The sequence below is a fragment of the Phaethon lepturus genome, unplaced genomic scaffold (assembly GCF_000687285.1).
Source record: "Phaethon lepturus isolate BGI_N335 unplaced genomic scaffold, ASM68728v1 scaffold20340, whole genome shotgun sequence".
Classification (NCBI taxonomy): Eukaryota; Metazoa; Chordata; class Aves; order Phaethontiformes; family Phaethontidae; genus Phaethon; species Phaethon lepturus.
In genome coordinates, this window is record NW_010510061.1 from 39,513 (window position 1) to 59,035 (window position 19,523).

Consider the following 19,523-nt stretch of genomic DNA (forward strand, 5'->3'; position numbering starts at 1 on the left):
ACTGTACAAACCAGAAGGAAGGAAACACACATCAATGGAAACTTCTGTCTAACATGTAGGTACAGACAAAAAAGCAAATCCGAACCAGGCTATGCAGAAAACATTCTGAAAAAATCCTGAAAATCTGTTGATGTTACATAGGCCAGTGGGTCTGTTCTTGTTTTTTCTTCCTTTTTTTCCTACTAGTGTATTAGCAGAAATGAAAGAGAAGAAAAAGTAAGTTAATTTCATAAGACAATTCTAAAGTAAGAGCATTTCAGAGTTCAATCAAATACTAAAGACAGAGGAAGAGACAATCAGTGAGACTGTTTTTTAAAAACAGGAGAACAAACCTAACACAGTCCATCCGCAAGTTCTGAAATCAAGGTCACAAGATATCATTACATTCTTAAACATAGTAAAAAAAACAAAACCCAAATATTTATATGTAATTGTTTGTAATATCGACAATAGAAACTCTACAGCTAGATTGAAGATTTATAATACACTAAGTAAGAACCGTAACACCGAAACAATCATAGCATGGACCAACTTCTAACAAAAGGAGATTCCTTCATTCTGCAGAGCTGAGTACTTCCTCCAAACATTTAGCATCAGCAACTATCAGGTGACCTGATGACCAGTTATTTTGTTTAATATGGCAAATAGTTCCTAGCTGGCTATTAATGATGGCATTAATCATCATTTCTTCTAAATTGTTAGGACAAATGGACTATTAATATCTGTGCCCAAATATTCTTCCAACAGCTCTACGATGATCAACTAGGCATTCTTGATTTAAAATTATTCATTAATTCTGCCGAATACATTTTAGCCTTGCTTTTATTGTACACTGAAGCTCTGCAAAGAAAACGTAACTTTTCTGACTTTTAAATTTAATGTAGCCCTTTAATTGATTTGTTTTCAAATTTCAGTACATGTAACGTTAGTGTAAATAAATTAGTTGTTTAAATTACTGTGATTCCTTCCCTCTTTCTGCCCAGAAAGCACATACTGATTCTAAAGGTAATTTTTATGGAGCTTTTAATTTGCCATGAAAGTTTGGTGACATCATATAGTGCAATATATGCAGTCAATTTCAAATATACCTTTTGGAAATGCCAAAATATTTGATACATCACACAAACAAAATGAAACTAGTTTCTGTAAGGATAATTACACCCAGATCAGCTCACTGTGAACCGTCGTGTCAGGATAAACTTGCTGCTGCATGCCGTGGAATGCCCTGAGCGTGGGGGCGGTGCAGTTTGGATGCATCTCCTATGTTACTGCTCCTCAAGTGGAACGAAAGTTACACAGCTTAACATGACAGCATTGGCTATCGAGCAAAACTACTTGATCTATTTACACTCTTTAGAAACATTCTCCCATTTTATGAGAAAAAAATGTGTAACCATGAAATAGAATACATGTTCACCTCACAGAAAGTTTACAATGTCTAATCACAGAGCGCAATATTTTACTGAATTACTTTGGAATATTTTCTACTACTACAGAAAGGGCATATTGTGTTTCAGTTGGCATTGGGAAAAGAAGATTATCTGCTACATAAAGCATAGAAAATAAACCATCCTAGCAGCTATGAAGTACATTTAATTTTACAAAACTCAGAAGACTTCAGGTAGGCACATTATTACTCAAACTGACTGTTCAGTACTTGAAATGTTAATTTTTTTTATTATTATTTACTGTACTGCCAAAAGGGCTTTCATTGTAATGAAGTTTAGTGTGCCATTTATGTACTTAAAGTGCTTGTCACAAGCTGCTATTATGAGTGCACTATTGTACAATTAAATTAACTCTGTTTTCAGGAGCTACACACAATAGGTAACTCACAAAAAGATTAGTCGACTGTGAGAGTCATACAGCCAACTCCCACCTGAGCCGTCAGGCAATGTGTTTTATAAAGTGAGTCTGACTACTGACCCTTGATATATATCGATATCTACCTGCATCAGCACATACCCCAGCACACCTGGCAGCCCAGAACTGAATCCAACTCAATTGGTAATGCCACAGATGGAAAGTTAGCTGCAATGCTGAATCTGTTTGTATGGGAGGCTGAACAGCCCAGTGGCTTCTTCAGAAAAACCTGTGCATGTTACAGCATGAAACAAAAGTAAGAAGATATAACTGAAACCTGACATGGTTTTTCCCAGTCTATCATCTCCAATCTTGTACTATATAACATGGGTAAAAATATTTAATACTTACATGTAACACTAATCATGTTTCATTTCAGGCTCTTAAGATGTTTGAAAGTGTACAGGACACCACGAAAGATCTTAGAAGTGCCGAGCACAATATCCATTTATAAAACTAATTATGAGAAGAAATAATTTTAACAGGTAAGTAACCTACAGGTACACAAATATAAAGCCCTATTGGAATCCAGGGCTGCCGCTGATCTAGTTCTTCCTGCACTCATTACATACAATTGCTTCATATCTGCAGATCTGCTCTTATTCTCACCTTTCACACATCTCTTCAGAGAGCAAAACAGCCAACTACTGTGTGTCGCTCACACTTACAATATAGTTGTAATACAGGCAGGCAACAGACAAACAAACCTAAACTACAAGTACCTTCTGTTTCTTTTGCTTTGTTCATGTGTACAAAGCAACACACTCATTTCCTAAGGACTAGCAGTAACAGAATGAACCATGCTTCCGAAATGAGAGTACTTCTCAGGCACACTCAAGTAGGTGACAGTCTGATCACCAGTGCCTACCTCCAGACGAGTACACCCAGGTGTGTATCTGCACAGCCTGCACTCCATACTGTGCTAGTGTTCGGGCTCACGGCCACGAAGGCTGCCTGAGCAACTACGTGTACTAGCTGCAGAGAAGTTTAAGCTGATTTAAGGTACTGAGGTCGCATGTCCCCATTCCCTCACCAGCTGTTACCACCACTTCCCTTGGGCTGGCACTTGTGCAACGGGGTGATGAGCTGGCTCAAAGGGATGACTTGACTGGCACACAGAACAGCTTGAAGTCCAAGCTGCAACCAAGACAGGCGCATGCTGCCACTAAGTACCTGGGACTTCATGTCGGCATCTCGTTTGCAAAGCAGCACCACCGCCAGGCCAATGCCAGCTTCCAGGAATCTAGTTTAGAAGTGGGTAAATCAGAGGCATTGCTACGACCACTGAGGTCAACAAAACCTTCAGCTGGACCTCTGAAATGAAATGCTCCCAAATGTTTTAGCCACATTAAAGAAGATTAAAGCACTAATTTTGAAACAAAGCATTGTCCGTTTCCTCAGGGACAGAAAACTTGAACGAAAGATAAAAATAAAAAGGCACGTGCATCTTATGCTTTAGTTTTGCTTGCTTTTTTAGTTTTTGTCATAGTTTTGTTTGTTTTTCTTTTTAATATAAGACTATCGGACAATTCTTGTATCTGGCTAGGAAAAACATCATCTTGCTCTCTAAACATGTAACTTCTCTGTGTTTCAGGGAGCAGGCTGTTAGTTGTCCATGACCAGGCTCTCAACACAACATTCAGTTTCCAAGCCTTTTCTCCATGCCCTCTTCATGTTTATTTAGGTTCTTGTCAGCCTTAGAAAAACATTTACATCACCTAGTCTAGGGAAACACATGTACCTTTTTATGGCTATAAATTTTGTTGCTATATTTGTGTCTGCTCTGATACTGATCTAAGAGGTTGTTTTACTTTGATTCTTTCAACAACTCTAACTCCACTGGAAGCAACTGGTGGTGAAGAAATGAAAGCATCTAATTCAAATATAGATTATTTTCCCAGCTTCTTACACATCTCTTAAAAGGAATATCCACATTAAAGAATAAGTCAAAAAATTAACCAAGGACACATACATCTCAGAACATATCGTCTAAACCAAGTTTTAATCCCACGTCCCTCAGTAAAAAAGTAATGCGGCATAGCACTCCCACCTATACTGAACCAGGCAGAGCTGGGATAAGAAAGTTTAGAAAAACAAGAACAGTGGTCAGAACACAGAGGTGTCTAAGAATTAAGAATAAAATTAGGCTTTAATTTTTAATGTGTAAAATATTTTATTAATAACTACAGAAAATTTATGACCCAGAACACAAGAGCTTGAAGTTTATCTAGATTCACAAATGTACTTGTACCAAACTACACTACAAGCCAACTTATGTGGTGCTAGTATTTTCTCCCCCCAAACTTTCATCGTTTTTTTAAATACAAATAAACATAATTTAGCCATAAGGAAGCAACCAAAAGAAGAAATGACTCCACGATGCTATAGACTATGTTTTCCATCTTGGTAAATGATAGTATTTGATAGAAGTATAGGATCTAACCTATTGTGTACATACTGGTAATTGTACATTATTTCAAAAACTACACAATTGTGGGATAAGCTAACTCTGATGTTCTTTGTGAAATTCTTGGGACCTGGGGTGTAGAAAAACCTTTTCATTTGTATTACTCAGGCAATTCACTGAAAATGAACATTCAAGACTGAATGAAGGGTGGCTGGAGGCATAAAATAACTGAGGATTTTTACTTATTCTTCCATAGGAATTTAACTTTTTTAGCTTTCAAAACAAAATCTGAGCAACAGCTGGAGAAATATGCAGATCCAAAGGGAAGGTAGGCAAGCATGAAGAGTATAAAACAGTCATCTTGTCCAAGGAATATTTTTGAATATTACAAAGTTTCTTAAAAGTTCTCATGCTAGTAACAATACTGTCAAATGACAACTCAGGTCAAGTAGTTTGATGCATAAAAGCCAGCTCTCTCAGCTGGCTTACACTGGATTTTAAAAAATTATTTTAAAATAATTGCCTCCTGTTTCTTAAGCTTTTGTAGGAAAACCTTTACATTTAACTTGCAGAAGTATTTATTATAGCCACAGGAGGAAACATTTCAGAATGATACCCCAGTTTACTGCTGAAAGAATGTAGAAAGAAAAGTATTTAAGGCCAGAAATTATGCTGTAAACCAAAATGCAGATATAAATGTTTCATAAGAGAACACATTGTTATCAAGGCTTTCAGAATCAAGAGCTACCAATCATTTAATATGCTTGAGATGAATGAGTGCTTTTAGAGTTAAGAAGTGTACTAAGGAATAAAAAGAAAAGAATACTAGTTAAAGCTGAAATATTAACAAAATGCTTTGCTATTGTTACTGTATGTAAAATATATCAGGTATGTTTCACACTATTTAAATATGCTAACAATACACTTATAGCAAGATGTTCCCTGAAAACAAAATATAAAACCAGAAAGTATTTCAGAAAAGCTGGATGAAACTCGATAGTTAAATCAGGAAAAAAAAATTGGATTACTGCATTTAGCTAGCACTGTTACTTTTGTACAAATATGTATAAGTCTACTGTATTTCTCTTTGGCTGAATCTTAAAAACAAACTTCAACATATTTAAAGATAAATTAAAGCTTTACATACACTATATTAAAATGTAATCAATGATTAGAGAGGCCTCTTTAAAGAGTCCCATAACTCTTTACAGCAAATCTGCATTTTTTTAATACTTCAGATATTAATGGAAGGTGAACAGCTATCAGTGAAAATATGTATCTAGGACATAAGCACTGCTAAAAAGCCCTTTAATTTATGGGACATATGAAAGTAAAGTCATCAGGACTTGTACCTTGTGCTGGCGATACTTGGTGATTCTGCTCCAAGCCTACATCTTTCTAGCTGATTAGCCACAATTTGCCTTTCCACTTCCAGTTCTCTGGTAAGTCTTTGAAATTGGAGCTCCTGAAATTTCAAAATAAAAAGAAAAGCGTTCTTGACGTTAAAAAAATGGGTGTGGATTAATTCTGAAACAATCACTGTTTCGTCACAATCATGTTTCTTGTTTTGACTCTTCCGTGGTGGAATAAAGTATTAGGAGATTAAAGTGGGAATTTAACGGTTCTTTAAATCAGTGATTCATGCAAATACTGATTTATCACCTGTTACAAAAGGAAAAACATGTTTAAGCATTTGTGGATTTTATTCCTCCTGCAATTAAATTTTTAAATCTGTTTATGTTGCCACAATCTAACAAAATTTATGCCCATAAAGTCAATCTTCAATTTCATCTATAACAAAGATATACTGGAAAATATTGTATCCTAACCTTTCCAATTGCAAAACTTCAAATCCTAAGCTATGCTATGTTCTTCATATTCAAAAACTTAAAATGTATTATTTCAAACTGGATGAGGGTAGAGATATGCTATTTCTCTGATTTCAGCTTTTGTTATATTTCTTGGTCAAAGGTACCAAACCTCAGCCTCTGTAAAAGGCTTTTGGAACACAACACTCAGAGGAATACATGGGAAATACAGGGGCTGCACAGAATGTTTGTGTTATAGAAAATGTTTCCAGATTTTAATAAAGATGATACTCTGAAACTATACTATGTCATCAAGGGATATTAGTGATGTTTTCGTCCACAGTTAGCTTTTGTTAATGATAGAAAAGGATTCTATCAGAGCGGTTGTATTATTTTTCAAACTGATATTCTACATCCCTGGAAGTTTAAGTAAACTGTTCAATACTATTCAAAAATAGATGAACACCAATATTTAATAATCTGATGAAGCAAGTCTTATATACAAGTCAAATACAACACAGAAGCATTCCTTTAATTTTAAAGTGCAAATAAAGTTTTGGGTTTTTTCCTGAATGTTAATCATGTAACTGCATCACATAGTAGTCGCGTGCCTTGCCATATTACAGAAGTCACCTTCGCTCATAGATTACAGTTAATGCAAACTATTCTTTCACCTCTTACATCACATGGAATGAGCCTTAAAATACTTCACTTACATTAACAGCCCCTGAAAGAGCTCTCTACTTCTTGTAGTTTGTACACCTTTTCAGCAAGGTAACGTGTGGTTCTGCAGTGCGCCCCGGGCTTTCACCAGTCTGCAAGTACCTCTCTGCCTCTCACTGCTCCAGTCCTTGGAGGGCTTCACGACAGGGCAGAAGAGAGGTCAGAGTAAGAGTGTACTAAAAAGCTACTCTAAAACCAAGATTTACCTTGCAGAAGTAGGTAGAAAGTTTTTTCTACTGGCAACACAATGAGATTACCTTGAAGAACCTCCAAACAGAGGGCTAACTAGCACTGGTTTCATTAGGAAGCCAGCTGAGGGCTAAGTCAAAGAGCAGCTGCTGTATTGCCAAAACTACTCTATATACTAGATGACAAAAAAAAAAAAGCTATTTCTAAAAGTCTGATTCGAACTCTATACAACCAAATGGCCTGTTAAAGATACAACACAGAAGCTACTGTCCCCCCCAAAATGATTTAAGGAGTTATAGACACTTTCAAACATTTCTCAGAGCTCACTAACCAAATTGAATAAACACACCCCAATATTCCAAATATTGGCCAGCAAAACTGTTTGCCTCCAGGACATGGAACTCCCCTGCTGCTACCACAGGATACATGCATCCACAGAACAAGACCGCATTTTTCTACTATTGCTCTACTAAGAACAGTTCAACAGAACAGAATACTCTGTAGTTCTTTTAAAAATGAATATACAAACCACAGGAGCAGTGGGAGGGAGATGTGGTCCTCAACTTCCTCCTGGCCACCCCTTCCATTAGGTTGGCATTTAGTTGTCAAGCTTCAACATTAGAAAAGCTTAGCACAGTCATTGCTCAGACATGAAAGAACATTTTAGGACATGTCCTAAATTTGGATTTTACTAAAACCTGCTTCTAAACAGAATTCTAAAGCTAAATCCTTTTAATCCCAAGACCTGATATAAAAAATGTCATGAACATGATAACCTGTGGACAACAGCAAACCTTATGGGCCTGTATATGGACTAGAATGTATGGATAATATCAGAAGGTTTGTACGACACGTAGCTGCATCCAGTAGCAGCGACCCAATCATCAAGAGTCTAATACCAGGTCTTAGCATGATTCAACTTCATATTATACCAAAGAGGCACACATGCACCCAGTCAGTTCGACTGGACAGTTTGTGCTTTGGAGAGAAAATATTAAAAAGTGTATTAAGCAAAAAAAGTCAAAGAAATTTATAAATGAGAATTTAGTTTCCACGTCTAAGTCTGAATATAGGTAATACACCCATCTAAAAGCTGATTCACCAGCCAGTCATTCAAATGCTAGTGAAGAATGCCATAATTTCCAAAAAACATTTAGATGCTGAAGCTCTTTAAGTTTGGAAGCAAATGTCAGCAAGACAAGCTGTTTCCCAACTAAAACATGATCTATTATAAATCTATTTATCTATTTATTTATCTATTAAAACATGATTATAGAGCATGTAACAAACCTTTAAAATAAACAGTGTTGTACTGTTTGTTTGCAGAAATAATATAAAACGTTTACTCTACATGTAAAGCTGTTTCCTGTTCCTTACTTTTAAATCAATATTTAAATAGCAATGTCATTGATACAAACTATGAATTTGATCAGAAGGCTCCAGTCACCTATTGTTATTTACTGATCTTTTAATTAGATGAATAAAACAAAACATATGCTAGCCATTATTTGCTTCCATTCAACCAGTCTCTATTAATTTGCCTTTTCATTACAGGCAGAGGCATTAATGAAAATAGTATTATTCTAGAATGCTTAATTAATCTTAATTAATGTTACAAATACACACTCATCTGAGCGCTCTCCTCCGTTCGCTATCTTCTCCTGCACTAATCGGTAGTCAACTTTTGCCATTTTGCGGTCCAGAAGGAAAAAATTACAGTAAATTACTAAATTCTACAAAAAGGTTGACATTGTCTAGAAAGCCTTTCTACATAAAGCGAATCAATTAAAAAGGAGCATGTAACAAAGGAAACAGGAAAAAGCTCCAGTGCCGACAGTTGCAATGGCAGAAATCGGATACACAAGAAGGAAAATAAAATCTGTGCTTATCAACCAAGCTCACATCTACATGACCACAGCTTTTCTAACTAATTTGTCACACACTTCTCTCCTAAACCTGATTAAGAGATATACAAGTTGATTGCGATCAGCAGAAAAAAATCAATAATGATTTACATTTTACAAGTGTAAAACAATTACAGGTTTAAAAGACAAAAAAGCCCCACTCAAACTAAAAGAACGACCAATGCAAGAGAAGTCTTCTTCTAAAGCACTACAAAAGCAAAACAGCTACAAAAAATACATTTTTTTAAGCACAGAAAAGAGCTGAAGATAAAACACAGAAAGGGGAAGATATGCTGTATTTTTCTCATTTCACAGTGTACTTTTTTTATACAGTATTAATGGGCATAGTTTCTTTCCCATCTCCCCGAGAACTCCTCAGAGTATATTCAAATTCTTCATCTGGAAAATAAAGGTCCACCCAATTCCAATAATCACCTCAGATTTTTGAGGATTTCAGGCAATTATAAAAACAGGATTAGTGAGATTTCAAATCATAGAATGGTTTGGGTCAGAAGGGACCTTCAAAGATCATCTAGTCCAACTCCCCTGCCATGGGCAGGGACATCTTTCACTACACCAGGTTGCTCAAAGCCCCATCCAGCCTGACCTTGAACACTTCCAGGGATGGGGCATCCAGAACTTCTCTGGGCAACCTGTAACACAACTTCTCTGGGCAACCTGTTCCAGTCATTGTAAAAAAGACTTCTTCCTTATGTCCAATCTAAATCTACCCTCTTTCAGTTTAAAGCCATTGCCCCTTGTCCTGTCACTACAGACCCTGGTAAAAAGCCCCTCTCCAGCTTTCTTGTAGGCCTCCTTTATATATTGAAAGGCTGCCATCAGGTCTCCCTGGAGCCTCCTCTTCTCCAGGCTGAACAAACCTGGAGGTGTTCCACATTCTTATAGAAAACTAAGTCCTAATCAATTCTAAGTGCATTGATCATAGTTTATGCTTCCTTATAATGGTATTTTATACCAGTCTGAATGGATACCTACCACCACAGCATTTATCTATGAGACAGTACTATTTATTGCAGGAATCTGTTTGGATTTGTTTCTCTAGCCAGCTTCTCTGAAAGCAGTGGGAGAGCATGCTCCTCGAACAAGATGCTCCCATACAATGCTGGCTGCTAGCAACACAAGAGAAGCTGCTATCCTAGGCAAAAATCACAATGAACTGATTTTTATAGTACTGGCTTGTGACAAAATGACATAACAGGAGTCAAATAAAACAATTAATAAGCTTGATTTCATTTGCAGAATAACATCTATGTGGCAAGAACATGCTAAAATTATAGATATCGATTACAGAATATGCTGCCATACTGCAGCAAAAGAACCAACCAAGTCTGAAACATACACACTACAATGCCTTGACCAGAGATACTTTATTTCAGAATTATCCAATATACGGGGGGGGGAGGAAGACCTATAATTCTATTCACCTGTTTAGCAGTAACTACTTAATCACCTTATAAAACCAGTTTTTCTATTCATAACCTAAATTCCACTGCAAAACCACAGACCATATTTCTTAACATGAAGTAACAAAAAAAGTCAGCTTTAAAAACAATTACATTTAAGGAACAAGAAGCATATATATGGCCCAAGAAGGAGAAGAAAGCAACTTGCTTTGGAAAGGCAATCATTTAGACTGCAGGCAGACAAGCTTCCATGTGTGAAAACCAAAACCCATCAAATTTTCAAATTTTAGACCTGTGTAATTTCCTTTTGGAGGCTGAAGCTTCTGGAAGAGGGACAAACTCTGCACGGGGTGTCAACGTTGTAGCATATACCCCAGGTGTCCAACAGCAGCTCTTACTTGGCAAGCTCTGCATGCCAAGTGGTAATTCATCTGCAACAACGTTGAGATCTCACTCAAGAAGACATTTCAAGGCCTCCACTGCCACAAGATACAGATGACACAAGTTATACCAATGCTGAAAACAAAACACTTTTCATTTGAAAGCTGAGTACCTCTGAGAGGCTTGCAGCTCCCTGGCAAGTGAAAACAATTGCCAACATACTATGCTGGGCTATTAACAGCAAATATTTGAAAAAGTTAAGTAATGGGCATGTAATTTGTATGGCTGACCATGGAAGACTGTCATTCTCCTGTTGCAGGCTTTGCATAATAAAAGAAGATTTAGAGACAATTCTGTGCTTTCTATCTGCATCCCATTACGATACCAAGTTGCAGAGATCCAACATTTTCATTTTGTTAACAAACTTTTCTCCCTCGGTATGATGAGGATAAGAAAGAGGAGTCTACATTCACAATGTTGAAAAATAAAAATTACTTTCTTCCTGCCCTGTTGTAATTTGAAAACCTCTGGCAAACCACAGATAACTTAAAACTTTAAACAAATGGTGGTCCAACTGGTTAACTGAACGTTTTCTGGTGACAACTATACAAGAATCATCAGCAGTGGCACAAGCAGTGAAGACAACCAACGAACTCTTTTTGAATGGTACATGCCTGGCTAGTCAGACCAAGATTGGGCAAGTTGGGACATCAGAGAGATGATGCCACTGACAGAGAGATGCATCTCTTGCAGCTTCTTGGTTTCTACTAGTTCTCAATGGTTGCTGTGGTAGACAACAGGGCTAGGGTGGGATGTTATTTCAAGTTGTAGTAACAACTGGGATATGCTAAGTTGCTTCAATTGCCAAATGGCACTATTTGTGAAATACTAAGAAGGTAATTGTAAGCTGAACTATGAAATGTTTTCTTAATCATAAAAATGTTGCCTGTTGAACAATTCAAGTCAGCATCTGCCAGTAGTTCGAGTTGATGATCTAAGAAAGCATAGCCTACATTTGAGAGGAGTACCTTTACCTTGCATTTCTCATTCAACTGCAACATACATTGCAGAGCCACACAACTCCCATTCCTATGAAAGTTCAAATGCTGCTACAGAAAAGGCAATTACATTTTGGACATTTTTACGATACAAATATGCAAAGAGGAGGACAAACACAATTAAGTTCATTTATACCTTCTTCACATTAACCTGCACTGATCTATGCAGAGTTCTACATGTTTCCACTTGTTGTAATTCATAGCTAGATCAAGCAACTGACTACTTAAAAACACATTGAATACCATATTTTTCCAACATTAATACCATGTTGTGAATAACCTGTTGTGACTAGTGAATATCACTGTAGTGACCTAATATTTAAATTCTCTACCAGAATCTATTGAGGAAAAAAACCCCTGTACTTTTAACTAAGCATATTATATCAATCGTAACGTTTTACATAAAGTTTACTCATGCACACAAATGCATTTGCATGCTTTCAGCATCTCAGTATCTTCCAAAATAGAAGACAAAACACAAAAAATTGGACAGGGTAAAAAGAATCACAGATTACAGGATGTGAAATGACACAGCTACAATTACTGGCTGATCACACTTACTCTGTATTCAACTGCACTAGACCATTAAAGCCCTTAATACTTTTATGCCTGCATTGTTCACTAGTCTGGTAAAACAGTTTAGTGCTGCTCTAGCTGATGAGGGATTAAAATTTAAGCAATTCATAGAAAGCTTTCTCTTAGTCAATGGTAGAAAGGAGAACGCCACTTGGGGTATTCACTGACTACATTCAAGCAGCATCCTCTTTGGAAACCGTTAGTTACAGTGCTAGGGCTTCTTCAATTGGTGCTGAAGGTACATACACTGTTCTGCCAGCTGGTGATTAGAGTTCAGTTGCTGTTGAGTAGATAGGCTGGTAATCTAAACATAGAAGTGTTACAAAAGGTATAAATATTCCAATATATTTCAGGGGTACTCACAGTTCTAGGCAGGCTCTTTTTGAAGGGGAGTTTCTCCTCAGAAGCCTAGCAGTACATACTAGAAAGAAAAATTAATTTCTAGACCTTCATATGAATAAAGGAGTACACAGAATTTTGATTACAGAAATGAGTTAGTCCTTTAATCTGAGACAGGAGTGGCATGTATTCTGTCCTAGAATAAGAGCCTTGGGAAGTGGACTTCTCAGACTTGACCTACCAAAACTTGAAATGCTCGACAAACCAAAACATCAGAAACAGTAAACTTCAAAGTTCTGGGATTAAATAGGGAGGAATGACCTATGCAATGGAACACAATATTAGGAGAGTTGGAAAAAACACAGTTCTTTCAGTCATTCAAAAAATGTGGACAAACATTTTTGTTTCACTCTTGCAAAGCTCAGAAGTCCATTCAATAAAAAGTACTGCCTTCATTTCAGCACTGATACACATTTATCCACCTAACTGATCACTAGATGCATGCAAATCAGAATTTCAAAGTAGGATTGTTGAATGTTTCTGCCCAATTACTGAATGTGCATTAAGTCAGTCTTTTTTTTAGGTATCTTGTTGAAGCGACATGCCTACACTGTCAGATCACAGAGTACTTGATATAAAGCATTACATATCTGAATTGGTAAAGAAATATCCTAAACTTAGGATCAAAATAGTGTCATTCTAGTAAAGATGTTTTTAAACATGCCATAATAAACTCTTTGCTGTATGGAGAATGCATTCTTTCCTCCATTTCCATCTGAAATACTTAGATTTTGCCCTCCCCCTTGCCCTCGCAAACCCTATTAAAAACATATCAAGAACTATATAAAGAATTTTGTACTTACAATAAAGAAGGCAGAAAAGTAAAGTGCACACTTTCTAAGTCTATGATATGGTTCAATACAGTTATACAAACAGAAAAGGTTTTGCTGAAGTGTTGAACAAAAGCGAAACTTTTACTTATAGGAAAACACTTCAGAAAACCCCCAGAGATTTATGCTTATTCATCCGAAAGCATACCCAGTCATTTTTACTCTATTGCCACCTATTTACAAAAGAAAAGGTGGAAAGTTGTCCATCTTTGGTCTAGCGGTTTTTCACGTCTAAATAACAACGAAAGTATAAAAAAACCTCCACATCTGCCACTGCTGCAAGTGCTTCTCTCTTAGCAAAGAAATTTAAAAAAAGCATATTCATGTTACTTTTGAAAACTGGATCGATGGGTAGTTTTTCCTTTGAGAGCTTTTCTCTCAGCCCAACCACTGAGAAGGAACACTAACATATTAAGCAGGAAATTCACAACTCCAAATGATCCCATTTAATCTTTCCAGTTCAGCAGCAATTCATTCCAAATTCAGCAGCATACAGCTTGCATGTGTAAAGTAGCAGTGATTCCACAAACTTATCTGGAGTACTTGGCAACTAGCTGCCCCTGCCTTCCCCACTCCACCCCCAGCCAAGTTACTGCTATGATGTCGCCCCTACAATCTTTAACAAATTGTTATTTTAGTATGAAAATACTCAATTTACTTTTAATATGCATAACAGACTCCCTACAGAACTCAACTAAACTTTTATACAAATACTCTCCAGGATTCAGAAATATAGACATGGATGTTTTAATGCTTTAGTTTTACTTAAAACTTGTTTCAGCATTTCCTAAGACGCTTCTATTCATTATAGCATGGAAACTTTGTAACATTTCAGAAGTTAAATACATGTTTTGGAAAAAAACCCACCACCCAACAACTCCAAAACAAACCCACAGAAAACCACCCCCTCTCCAAACAAAAAAACATCCCACAACCCATCATCAAATCTACTCAAAGAAAAAAAAAAGAAAAGGCCAAAATATGTGCCAGCTTCATTACAGTTACCTTTAGGATTTCCCTGCATTCAAACAGGAATTCCTCTAGTAGAGATGCAACTTTAGCTATTAAGAGTCAGTCCTTCCCTTGATTTTCATCCAAAAGCATATCCACCAGTGTATCCGCAAACAGAATAACTTAACCTGGTAAAAGAACTATCCCCCCCACTGCAATCAAAGCCCGTGGTTGTTTTGGCAGTAGGGATGTGTTATTCACATTAAAACAAAATTCGTGGTACTACAAAGCTGCAGCAATCTGAATTTCTTCACAGATTACACTAGTTCTGCACATACTATTTTATAACACTAAAAGTGAATTGAACTGTTTCTTTCCTAAAACATAATCATGGGAAATTTGCACAGCTGGCTAACAACTTTGTCTCAATGAGAGACTGTTCAGAGTTCACGGGACACACTCTAGTTTGGTAAAAAAGTTGCTTTAAACTGATTTGGGGTCATAGGAAAACCAAACAAATGGAGAGTTTATTTAAAGTGGCTTGTAGAGTTCATAGACTAATTAGTGCAACTTTTATATAATCGTATCTATGCCACTGTGGTAGAAAGCTTAACAAAGTCATTCAATAAATGTATCTACCTATTTCCAAACTACTGCAGTAATTTTAAAAGTTTTTATTAAGTTAAAATCTTGCACAATTTGACAAGTATTAATAAAGGCTTTTCTGAATTGTCTTTCCACTGTAGTAAGTGTTTCTGAAGTAATGAAGTTAAGGTGTGGTGACTTTTACAAATACAGCAAACCTACTGCAAATAAAGAGAGATTCCTGTATAAAAGAAAGTTAGGCCACAGCAAACAGCATAGGAGTTACTGTTCAAGCTTCATAAAGTAAATAACTGCACTGGAAAATATTCTGTTCTGGGCTTTCAGCCATACAGGAAGGGTGTTGGATATGTCAGTGTCCATAATTATTATCAACAGAAGAAATACCAGAACGCAACAATTCAGCTCTTGATTCTTTCACATTATCATTTTCAAGAGTTAAGTACAATTTACATCTTCCTCCCCCTTGTATTCATTCTAATGTGTCTATACATTTTAAAGTTACGCTACAATTCTGAAGTTTGCGTTTCACTAACTATTAAACACAATTTTAATTTAATTTTTTCCTTTCATCAGAATTGAGTTACTTAATAGTCCACATATTTAATAGTGTTTTTATGAATGGAAAGGGGAAAAGGTTTTAACCTCCTTTTTCAAATGAGGAAATATCTCATTATCTTTTTTTTTTTTTTTTTAAAGAACAACTGAAAAAAAAGATAAAAACATTTCTTGGTTAGGAAAGGGGATGTTAACTAAAGCCTTTTTACTGTATATTTATCATGTGTGAACACAATATAGACAATGCTGTCATAATTCTATGTTCAGTTTAAACAATCATTATCGCATCAAAATTGCACAAAAGCAGTTCTGGACAGTCATCATTGAGCAGTAACATTGGCTGGTGATCCCTGGCAATTACAGCACTGTCATTTATTGCAATGCTGCTCATCAGCCAAGCCACCGTTACGAGCATGTTCTTTGTGAACTGCAACATAAAATGAACCAACTTAAAATCACCACAAATGTACTTTAAGCAAATGAGTTCTAATTGACATGTGTGATAAGCTAAGATGGCACAGGGCAAACCACTGTCTCATGATGAGAGGTGACTCAAGATCACTATAACTCAGATGACTACAATTACTCAAATCTCGATAGCCACCAGCACTAGTAACCTTCGCATTGAAAGATTTAATACTAATTTCAATATCCCTGAGAAATTATTAGGGTTGCTATCACCATCTTAAAAAAAACTTTTGAAACTATTAATTTAGGCATGAAAACAATTTCCAAATTTTATCATCCTGCAGAAAATTTTCATTTATGACTGAAGGTTCTGTGGTACAAAATATGCTGATATCAAGACCATATAATCTAATTCTCACCTTTTAAAAAATAATATTAATATTGGACAACATATGAGTACTAATACATCAAGTGTTTGCAGTTTGAGTTCGTATCTTGAAATGAGTACAGATTTATTTTAAAAGGCGTTCTGAAACAAAGACAGCAAAGCAGATTTATTCTGAAATTCAGATGTTACAATTTATGTATTAAGCAAAGATGATCATTATTTCTAGTTCTGACAATGAAAACCAAACTATTACTTCTGTGGTTTTTTTTAAACAAAACAAAACAAACTTCAGTTAGAATGTTTCTTTGTAAAACTGTAAATTTTTTTTCCTCTTGAATGATACTTCCAAATTAAGGCTGAACTTGATTTCAAGCACAATTTTATTTTCCCTATAGACTACCACCAAGATACATGTCTGTAAATGTGTTACAGATTTAAAATATACTACCTTGGTATTGATAAGTGAAAACAAACTCCGTTTAAAATCCATTCTTTAACAAAATAAAATTAATCATACCAAAACCCTTATGTGCAAATTTCTGTAATACTGTACACAACTTTGACAACCAGTCCTTTTTGTACATTCTGCAAAGTTGCATCAATTCTGCATTAGCTTTTCTTTTTTAACCAATAAACCTGCATTTCAAGTCTGATTACGACAACAGTGCATACTTTCCAAGGGATACAGAATACCACAATGATACTTCTGTTCAATGCAATTAAATGAACCCTTCATATTCAGATTCTAACATTCTGACACACAAAATATACTATACCAACACTAGGCAACACCTTTTAGAAACAATGAATTTTTTTTTCCAGCAATGCAATAAAAGGCAAGGGTTAACTCCAGAACACATACTGAATTTCGGAACTGCTGAAAGAAAGGCATATACCTGTTCCTTTACAGAAGCTAAAATGGTAGTGGCAGTAGTCTCTGATTCCATGCCCGGGCCTGTGGAAGCTTCCTGTGTTGTCTGCGGCAGCCCCTCCTCCACCATTGGGGTCTGCTCAGGGGCTGGCATTTTGCCTGTAATAACAATATTTTAAAATAGTTTACATTTTGAGCCAGTGATGTTTTAGAAAATTCAAGTTTTCAGGATTATAAATTCTCTTGTCTTTTTTCTAAAACTTTTCCAAACTTAACCGAGTTAACAGAGAACTTCGTATTATTAATATCAACATATGTTGCTCTTACCATGCTTCACCTTCACAAATTGAAATCAGAATTACACACAGAATGTGAGGGCCAGACAGCATGACACTTGAAGATTGTTTTTAAGATACTATTTTGCGGTAGTTACTAAAAGTAGCAAAGTCCAAGATGCATGAAAAATACTAGTGTTAAACATCAAGAACATCCAGGACGAGTAAAAGTTTGCCATGTGCAGTTTTTAGCATAAAAGAATGACAGATAACAGCAGAGTGCTTTGCTGTTAGGAACAAACCATGGAGGAGACTAATTATGGTAATAAAAAGTTAATGGGAATAATGCTTCTAGTGTTCTTTTTGCAAAAGAGGAAATTAAAACACTAAAGTTAAACCAATTGCCCTGGGCTACGGATAGTGTGGAAAGGACCAACAGGATTACCGTTCAAGAATCCCAAGCTTCACTAGTGCAGAAGCAGCACATTAACAATTCCAGTACATGTAAAAGAGGCAATCCATTTAACTACAGAAGTCTCTATTAACTAATATTTCAGAAATAGTTATGAAGTGTGTAAAATACTTTGAAAATAGCAAGCAGGTGGTATTGCTGTAGCTTCTGCACATGTACTGCCCCTCAATTTCCTTCAGGAAAAAAGAAAATAAAGCTCATGAAATCTAACGTTAAAGTAGCAAATATTTCATTTTAGCGTTTCAGAACAAACTCAATATTCCTAGAGCAGACAAATATGAACAGCAGCTTCCTTCCCTTCATTTCACAAAGAGCAAGGAGCAGCTTACACTGCAAACAGGCTCCAAGGCCAGGAACGGACCTGTAAGACCTCTCTTGGTCCGGACTTGTTTGAAACCATGACCATCCCTTCACCACCACCTGCCTTTTAAATGCTGAATCAGCATAAAGCCAGGCACACACTATCCTAAAAAGACACAGGACATAATCTATAAGATCAGTGGTTGTGCTGTAAAGGAAGAGTAGTTGAGTTGATCCTAAATGGATCTCTTCTGCAATCACCCTAAGGGATGGCTTGCCCTCTTGGGACATTTTCTGCACTTGTGCCTAAACAGAGAGGCCAAGTACAGGCAAAGCACTATGTTGTCAGGACTTCTACGCTACTACAGGCAGCCTTGGGCTCAAAAGGTGAGTGGAAACCAGGAGAGAGATGATGTAAGAAAAAGTTCTTCCATTCTGCTTTGTGTACAGCACCATGTGCACCAGCACCATGAGAGGGATGACTTCTGTTCAGGCTTACAAGCTACTTCAAGTGCATGAGCAGGTCTTTATTAACCACACTAGGCTGCTAAAAGAGCTGGTAACACGGTTAATGTGCAGTTTCACATCAGCCACTGAGGGGATCGAACAGCTTCAGAGAAACTCCAGTGAGATGAGTGATGAGAGGCAGTGGAGTAGTCATGGGGGTAACATACAGTACAGGAACCTGGTCACCCATCTGCTTCAACTACTGCAAATGGAAAAAGAAAAGCTGCGTCCAAAAGCTCGTTAGAGGAAAAGCCTCACGCGGGCTCGGTTACTTTCTGGAGAAGGGACTCTCCTCCCCTCAGCGACCGCACAAGTCATACAGGAAGGCTGTCCAGTAAACTGAAAAGAGTTTCTATAAGCAGCCCTTATAGCCCTTATAGTTAAAGTTCTCACCTTAGGTCCACATTGCATTTATCTTCTGGAACAAGGAAAGAGAAATGGCACAAATAATGTGTGGCCAGGTTTCTGGCATCGGTATTGCAGAGGGAAGTCTGATCACACTAGTTTAGCCACACAGAGCAACTCCTTTCCCTTCTTCCCTCACCTCACCTTCCAAGAAGAACGAACCACAAACATGGCAACACTGCGACACAGGCTGGCCTTCCCCTAGTCCAAGGAAATTTAACTC

General features: G+C 36.7%; 1 protein-coding gene across 1 annotated transcript in view; it reads right to left on the reverse strand.

Moving 5' to 3' along the window:
• The window catches only part of PKP4 (plakophilin 4), a gene marked incomplete at its 3' end in the record, with an annotated part of 54,827 nt that extends 37,332 nt beyond the window's left edge, over positions 1-17,495 (reverse strand). The window contains exons 1-2 of the mRNA XM_010295868.1: positions 17,367-17,495; positions 5,623-5,735 (exon numbers count right to left, since the gene is read on the reverse strand). Of these exons, the coding sequence (XP_010294170.1) occupies positions 5,623-5,735; positions 17,367-17,495 (242 nt within the window). The remainder of the gene's footprint in view (positions 1-5,622; positions 5,736-17,366) is intronic.
• Between the last annotated feature and the right edge of the window lie 2,028 nt (positions 17,496-19,523).